This window comes from Borostomias antarcticus (genome assembly GCF_949987555.1).
Source record: "Borostomias antarcticus genome assembly, chromosome: 8".
NCBI lineage: Eukaryota > Metazoa > Chordata > Actinopteri > Stomiiformes > Stomiidae > Borostomias > Borostomias antarcticus.
Window position 1 is genome coordinate 4,591,089 of NC_140241.1, and position 8,497 is coordinate 4,599,585.

General features: G+C 52.6%; 1 protein-coding gene across 1 annotated transcript in view; it reads right to left on the bottom strand.

The window, feature by feature from the left end:
• Window positions 1-8,497, bottom strand: part of aplp1 (amyloid beta (A4) precursor-like protein 1) — a gene marked incomplete at both ends in the record, with an annotated part of 22,773 nt that overhangs the window by 5,175 nt on the left and 9,101 nt on the right. The window contains 7 exons of the mRNA XM_084442039.1: window positions 2,395-2,553; window positions 2,677-2,751; window positions 3,134-3,261; window positions 5,192-5,526; window positions 6,034-6,221; window positions 7,405-7,517; window positions 8,284-8,413. Of these exons, the coding sequence (XP_084298165.1) occupies window positions 2,395-2,553; window positions 2,677-2,751; window positions 3,134-3,261; window positions 5,192-5,526; window positions 6,034-6,221; window positions 7,405-7,517; window positions 8,284-8,413 (1,128 nt within the window). The remainder of the gene's footprint in view (window positions 1-2,394; window positions 2,554-2,676; window positions 2,752-3,133; window positions 3,262-5,191; window positions 5,527-6,033; window positions 6,222-7,404; window positions 7,518-8,283; window positions 8,414-8,497) is intronic.

Sequence of the window (8,497 nt, forward strand, 5' to 3'; positions counted from 1 at the left end):
ATTTTTTTATTGAAAACAAAATCTGCTCCAAGGTCAGCTGTTCCCACGCATGTTTCCCCAGCCTCAGGTCTGACCCCTCTGCTTCTCTTCTGCCTGCTGTCCTGGATCAGTTTGAACCAGTATCCCTCTCCTCACCAGTATCCCTCTCCTCACTATCTGCTGTCCTAGATCAGTTTGAACCAATATCCCTCTCCTCAATATCTGCTGTCCTAGATCAGTTTGAGCCAGTATCCCTCTCCTCACCAGTATCCCTCTCCTCACTATCTGCTGTCCTAGATCAGTTTGAACCAGTATCCCTCTCCTCACCAGTATCCCTCTCCTCACTATCTGCTGTCCTAGATCAGTTTGAACCAGTATCCCTCTCCTCACCAGTATCCCTCTCCTCACTATCTGCTGTCCTAGATCAGTTTGAACCAATATCCCTCTCCTCACCAGTATCCCTCTCCTCACTATCTGATGTGGTTAATATATTACAGCCTTCAAACTGTCCCTCTGATAGCATTCCTTCTCATCTTTTTAAAGATGTTTTTGCTACTGTGGCGTCCACTGTTCTTGCTCTGATAAATATCTGCCTTAGCTCTGAGTACGTTGCAGCCGAGTTTAAATATGTTGTAGTGCAGCTCCTTATCAAAAAGACATTATTAATAATGTTGACACACTATCCTCAATTCAGAGACTCGGATAGTCCAACTTTATGCCAGTGGTGTGTGTAATGGTGTGTGTAGTGGTGTGTGTAGTGGTGTGTGTAGTGGTGTGTGTACTCTAAAGCTGTGTTTTGGTTATACGTGCACACTTTATAGAATTTTAAAGTGCACATAATATTTCAACACACTATTATATTATTCAAATCATTTGTTTGTTCAATACATTTTTTTATGAAAATGCATGATGTCCACCTGAGTGGACATATAAATATCTCTTTCTAAAATAAAGATTGAAAAAAAATAAAGTTCAAACCTTGTTTTCCATCCCTAAAGATAAATAAAAACACTGAAATGCCAGAATGCAGCACTGGCAAGCGAAAGCCCGACCACATCAACCCAATCTTGGCCTCGCTCCACTGGCTCTCAGTGCGTTTTAGAAATTATTGAGTTTGTTTTTAAAGCTCTAAATGGACTGGCACCTCAGTTTCTGAACTCCTGCACTTTCATGCCTCAGCTAGAGCGCTGAGATCCTCTAATCAGCTGCTGCTGGCGATCCCAAAGACTCGAAGACTAGAGGTGACCGAACCTTTGGGGCGGCAGTCTGTAGGCTCTGGAACAGTCTGCCCTGGCACAGTAGGTCTGCCCAGCCCCGAGGCCCCTAGGCTAGGGAACAGTCTGCCCTGGCACATTAGGTCTGCCCTGCTCCGAGGCCCCTAGGCTAGGGAACAGTCTGCCCTGGCACATTAGGTCTGCCCAGCCCCGAGGCCCCTAGGTTAGGGAACAGTCTGCCCTGGCACATTAGGTCTGCCCAGCCCCGAGGCCCCTAGGTTAGGGAACAGTCTGCCCTGGCACATTAGGTCTGCCCAGCCCCGAGGCCCCTAGGCTAGAGAACAGTCTGCCCTGGCACATTAGGTCTGCCCAGCCCCGAGGCCCCTAGGCTAGGGAACAGTCTGCCCTGGCACATTAGGTCTGCCCAGCCCCGAGGCCCCTAGGCTAGGGAACAGTCTGCCCTGGCACAGTAGGTCTGCCCAGACCGTAGAGATTTCTAAGTCTTCTATACAGACTCACCTGTTCTCCCAGGCCTTCAACTCAGGTTGAGCTGGACACCCGATGACCCCTGTATTGAACTGTATTGTATATTGCTTATTGTGGTGTATTGTAGTGTTCTGTTGCGTGCTGTGTTTTGTTGCTCTGGAGCTGTACAGCCCTTTGGTGAACCTCGGCTGTTTTAAATGTGCTTTATAAATAACTTTTGAGTTGAGTTGAGGAGAGGAGGAGAGGGAGTCGGGGAATGACTGTGCTGCTTGTTCCACATCTACACCATGTGTCAAACGAACCTCATATCTCACATTTGGAGCACAGCCAGAAAAAGAGGGAGTCTCTCTCTCTCTCTCTCTCTCTCTCTCTCTGAGCTCATCTGAGCGAGGACCTACGTATGAATATGAGGAGAGGAAAGCCATCGACTGTATGTTTTCCATCTGGTATTTCAAGTTATATTTGTATATCTACTGCCATTTCCAGTAAGGAAAAAAGTATTCTGTAATGACCTACTAATTCACCCTCATCTCTCTCTCTCTCTCTCTCTCTACCCCCCCCTCTTCTCTCTCTCTCTCTCTCTCTCTCTCTACCCCCCCCTCTTCTCTCTCTCTATCTCTCTCCCTCTCTCCCTCTCTCTCTCTACCCCCCTCCTCTTCTCTCTCTCTCTCTCTCTCTCTCTAACGCCCCATTCCTGACTCATCATTCTCCTCACCTGGGGCGGCTCGTTCTGCACGGCGGTCAGGTAGCTCTCCAGGGCCAGCCGGCGGTTGTTGTTGAGGGTGGCCACCACCCTGGCCAGGTGGGTCTCCACCAGCCTCTGCCTCTCCCCGGCCACCTGCTCCTCCAGGGTCTGCAACACCGACTGGAAGTGCTGCCAGGGGGAGAGAGACAGGACCACGAGGGTGAGCGCTAGGTTCTCTTTTTCGTACGGTAGAACCGTTAGCGGTCCGGTACCGTGCGGGAGGAACCTGCTCCCCCACGGGTCGTCCCTTACCTCGTTGAGGGCCTGGCGGTCGGACTTGGGCAGGTTCTTGGATTGGTTGTCTGCCTCCGCCCATTCTTTCATGATCTGAGAGAGACAGATGAGGAGGGGTGTGTGTGTGTGTGTGTGTGTGTGTGTGTGTGTGTGTGTGTGTGTGTGTGTGTCGGGGGGAGGGGGGGGGTAGTAGTCAGATCACCCACCCACTCAGACAACATTATACCGTACACACACCGGAACTCCTCCAGGCTAATGTTTGTAATTATCTTTATCTGTCTCAATCTGTAGTCGCCGTAAAAGGCTGTCTAGTACGTGGAGGTAAACAATGTCTGAAACGTTGCATTAAGACCTCCGGAGCGATCTGCCTCCGTCTGAAACCCGCCGGGGATGGCCTGGTCTTATTGGCGAGCTGACCTCAGCCGAACCCCCCCCCCCCCCCAACCCCCCCCGCCGGCCTCGAATGCCGGATTACCTCGTTGATGCGTTTCATTCGCCGTTCCTCCAGGTCCATCTTGGCGCGCAGGAAGTTGGCGTGCTCGCTGTCGTCTCCGGGCATCTCGAAATAGACATCCACTCCGTCCGTGGGGCGAGGCGTGGGCACTGAGGGGAGGGGCGGGGAGCGGAGGTAGACGGGGGAGGGGGATGGGGGAGGGCAAATGGAGGGTAACAGTCACAGAGGAGGGGAGAGAGAGAGAGCGAGAGAGAGGGGGGGGGGGAGTGGTTGGGCAGACAGAGAGAGATAACGGTCATTACCATTACCCAGGCAGAGAGAGCCAGAGACACATTGATCCAGATAGTGGGTGAGTGGTCAGCGTTATTGAGTTGGAGACGAGGATTGTGCAGCGAATACGTCAGCTATACACACCCGTATCTGAGGCCTATATCCAGCCACAGAGAGATAGATGTGTATATGTACACTATGTGTGTGTGCATGTGTGTGTGTGTGTGTGTGTGTGTGTGTGTGTGTGTATGTATGTATGTTTGTGTTTATGTATGTATGTGTGCGTGCATGTGTGTGTGGCACAGGTCTGCTTTCTGTCCCCAGAGTTAAAACAAAACATGAAGAAGCAGCGTTCAGTTTTTATGCCCCACATATTTGGAACAAACTTCCAGAAAACTGCAGGTCTGCAGCAACTCTTGGTTCTTTTAAAACAAGCCTGAAGACTTTTCTTTTTGCCACTGCTTTCTAAGAGGAGTTATGTTTATCAGTATACTGCACTGTAACTTTTATTCCTGTATTCTATTTGTCCTGCTTTTTTTTTTTAAATGTCTATAATGTCTTGCTTTTTGTTTTAATGCTTTTAATTTGTCCTGCTTTTTGTTTTAAATGTCTATAATGTCTTGCTTTTTGTTTTAATGCTTTTAATGTCTCATGTAAAGCACCTTGAATTGCCCTGTGGCTGAAATGTGCTATATAAATAAACTTGCCTTGCCTTGCCTTGCCTTGCCTTGCCTTGCCTTGCCTTGCCTTGCCTTGTGTGTGTGTGTGTGTGTGTGTGTGCTCGCTCGTGTGTGAGTTTGCCTACCTCCCCCATTACTGTACAGAGATGGAGTGTGAGGGAATATAGGAGATGCTAGCTGGGCACTACGGTTCATTCTCCAGTTAGCAAGAGGAAGTGAGAGGAGTAGGGGTCGCGTTGTGGTCAGCGTTTGCTCTGTCTCTTTACTGCACCGTCAACCGCTCCGCTGGCTTGACCAGCAGCTGAGAACGCTCTCTACAGACCAGAGAGGTCCTGTCCACTAACCCTGTCCTCCTCCCTCCTCCCTAGTCTCTCCCTCTTATACTCTAAACAGGTCCTGTGGACACCTCTTGTCTCCTGCAGGCCACCCTGTAGCAGGTCCCGGAGAACCCAACCCCCCCGTCCCGTCCCCCGTCCTCGGCCAAGGTCCACCTTATGGCTCCTGGAAAGGTCCCCTGCCCCCTCGTGACTAGCTCCTTCACACACTGTCGTCAGCTGTCCCTATCCAGCCAACCTCACCCCTTTTTACCCATGACCCTCTGCTTTGCTTTCTGTCTGCACACCTCTGCTTTGCAGCATTCTCTATGAGCCTGTTCTGCTAAGTGCTTACTGTGCGTTGTTATATGATTCACTTAAAAATCATATTAGAGACTACAGTGAAAGCTAACACATAATGCCTTCCTTGTAGGCAACTTCTCTGTAACTATGTGCACTCTCCTGTTAGTCATGTCTCTCTTATGAAGTATTTAGCCCATGTTTACTGCTCTGTTTATGTTCTTAGCCAATAGACAAACATTTTCCAGGAGCTTGCTCGGTCATCTCGCTGAGAGACGTCAGCTAAGAATTTTTACAGCTCACTTTTCTGGCCCCTGGGTGAAACTGTTTTATTTTGTTGCTTCCCTCTGGAATATGTAGGGGTGGGACCTACACCCCCCCCCACCATTGCTCTCTGTAAAGCGCACTGTGTTGCCTCTGTCAATGAAATGCGCTATACAAATAAAGTTTGATTTGATTTGATCTGTCCAGGCAGGGTGAGAGAGATGGAGGGCCAGGGAGACGGGGGTACTCACGACTGTCTCCCCTGGTCTGAGGTGGGGCCGGTGTGGGTTTCCGGCCCCCCTGACCCCCCTTCTCGTAGTAGAAGGAGTCCAGGTAGTCGGAGGCCTGGTAGGGACCGGAGTCGATGGAGTACTCGTATTCCTCGGGCTCTCGTCTGGCCGCTTGACCTGCCGCCGTCTCCTCTTCCTCCGCCTCGTCCTGTTCGTCGTCTACCTCTTCCTCCTCCTCTTCCTCTTCATCCTCCTCCTCCACCACCTCCTCGTCTTCCTCCTCCTCCTCCTCCATGTCGGCCTCGTCGATGTCGGTGTCGGGGGAGGGGCTCGGGGTGGGCGGGGTCACTTTAACGCTGTAAAGGGAAAACGATATCCCCATTATCGCCCCCGTCCTCATAATCTGATGTAATAATAGAGAGAGAGAGAGAGAGAGAGAGAGAGAGAGAGGGAGAGAGACAAAGAGAGAGAGAGAGAGAAGAGCAAGACAAAGAGAGAGAGAAAGAGGGAGAGAGAGAGAGAGAGAGAGAGGGGGGAGAGAGAGAGTCAGACAGAGAGAGAGAGAGAAGAGCAAGACAAAGAGAGAGAGAAAGAGGGAGGGAGGGAGAGAGAGAGAGAGAGAGGGGAGAGAGAGAGTCAGACAGAGAGAGAGAGAGAGAGAGAGAGAGAGAGGGGGGAGAGAGAGTCAGACAGAGAGAGAAAGAGAGAGAGAGAGAGAGAGAGGCGGAGGGAGAGAGAGAGTCAGACAGAGAGAGAGAGAGAGAGAGAGAGAGAGAGAGAGAGAGAGAGAGAGAGAGAGAGGGACAACAGTGTTTGTTCATCCTCAGCAGGGTGACAGATGGGGCGGGGCTTGTGTAACTTACACGGCGGTGCTGACTTTGCCGTTGGTCTGAGGCGTGAGGGTCTGGGTGGCGTCGCCGCCCTCGGCCTCCCCCCTGCCGCTAGACCCCGCCCTCCCGGGGCAACACACGTACTCCACGCCACGGAACCGCTCGCCACAGGGCAACAGCATCCCGTAGCTGTGAAGCTCCAGACTGTCTGCAGTGCAGGCCTGAGGGGGAGGGAGGGAGGGAGGGAGAGAGAGAGGGGGAGGGAGGGAGGGATAGAGAGAGGGGGAGGGAGGGATAGAGAGAGAGAGGGGGAGGGAGGGAGGGAGGGAGGGAGGGAGAGAGGGAGAGGGGGGGAGGGAGAGAGAGAGAGAGAGAGGGGGAGGGAGGGAGGGATAGAGAGAGGGGGAGGGAGGGAGGGATAGAGAGAGAGAGGGGGAGGGAGGGAGGGATAGAGAGAGAGAGGGGGAGGGAGGGAGGGATAGAGAGATAGAGGGGGAGGAAGGGAAGGAGGGAGGGAGGGGTGGATAGAGAGAGAGGGGGAGGGAGGGAGGGAGGGAGAGAGAGAGGGAGGGAGGGTGAGAGAGAGTGGGGGAGGGAGGGAGGGAGAGAGAGAGAGAGGGAGAGGGAGGGAGGGAGGGGTGGATTTAGAGAGAGAGGGGGAGGGAGGGTGTGAAAGGAAACAGAGGGAGGGGTAGGCATAGAAGCGCAGGAAGGAGAAAGAGAAGGGGAAGGGGAAAGGACACGAGACAAAACCAAGATCACAAAATGTCCGAATCATGTTCAGTGAGACTTCTTGAATATAAAATAGAGAGAGAGAGAGAGAGAGAGAGAGAGAGAGAGAGAGAGAGAGAGAGAGAGAGAGAGAGAAAGGAGACCATTGAAAGTGACGGGAGGCTCATGGCGTGCTGCTAGTACACCCTGGCACAAACACACCTCCCTGTCCCCTCAAACACTCTGTCAGCCATGTTGTGGAGGCAGCTTGATGGCATGACGCCCGACTGTGTGGAGCTCTCAGCTAGAACAGCCTGCTAGATACCCTCACCTGTACCCTCTCATAGCTGATGGGCTGTTGCTCTTACTAGTGTAGCGTGTGAGTTATCAATCCCCAGAGACATTTTAGGGAAGCGTGCATTATACAGTAATATCCCATTAGCAACTATGTGGTACAACAGTGTCATCTTCCCTATTGGTATTATCCGTTCATCAATCAATGTCATGAATGTAATGTTATGGCGCCATCTATGGACTGCTCACTCCACTGCATTCAAATTGTACTTAAAGGCAATAGCGCCATATTAGGACACACTTTCTCCTCATCCACATATAGTTCTGAGGGAGGAACGCTACCCGGCGCGAGCCGAGCTTCTAAAGGGACGTACTACGCGCCAAACGTGCGCCTCTCACCTCCTTGGCGATGTTGTGCCAGTAGATGTAGCTCTCGCAGGCGTCCATCTGCTCCTGGTGCAGGAAACGGCATCTGTCCGGAACCAGCAGCGCCTCGCTCACGAACTCGCCCACTGGCGCCGGCGCGGAGCGTGGGAGAGAGCGGGGGAAGGGGGGGGGTGGGTCGGAGGGGGGGGGGGCAGGGAGTGGGCGAGGAGGAGAGCGCGGTGCCGTGAGTAAAACGAGCCCCCCGGGTGAAGAGGAGGGCTTCGACGCCGAGCGAGCTTTACGCTAATTGCAGCCGAAGCGTAATGAGCTAGCACGATCCGACCTGGCGCGGTGATGACTGAACACACCTCTGTATGCTGCTGAACACAGCTGAACACAGCTGAACACACACAGCCCAGCGGGTCAAGGACAGAGCAAAGTCAAAGAGATGCTTCACCACCGATTCACCCACAGTATCCATCAGTGAGACTGTGAATGGAGCCACACTTGGACGGAATACTGAATTTTTCTGAATGGAAGCTAGCTTATGTAAATGGAACCCACGGCATATAGCGCTTTTATCCAATAGCCTCTCGTTCACCCGTTCACACACACATTCGCACGGCGATGGCGGCAGCTGCCGTGCAAGCTGCTCGACCGCTCGTCGGGAGCTATTTGCGGCTCGGCGTCTTGCCCGGTTCTTGGACGCTTCGACGTGTGGACGGGAGGAGGCGGGATTCGAACCGCCGACCCTACGATCATTGGACGACCCGCTCTACCTCCTGAGCCACAGCCGCCACACAAGTCAGGATATTTCAGTGCGTATGGATGGTGATGATGATGATGATGATGATGATGATGATGATGATGATGATGATGATGATGATGATGGTGGTGTCAGGCTCTTCTTACCTAGGCAGCGGAAGGGCAGGACGATGAAGGGGCGTGTCTTGCAGTGGTCCCAGCCCTTCTTACACCAGGAGGGGATGGTGGCGGGGGTAGAGGACTCCTCTACATGGGAGATCTGCAGGTCTGGGTACATCTGGACACACCGACACACACAGCACAGACAGACACAAAGATGGACAGACAGACAGGGAGACAGACATAACGGACACAGCACGGA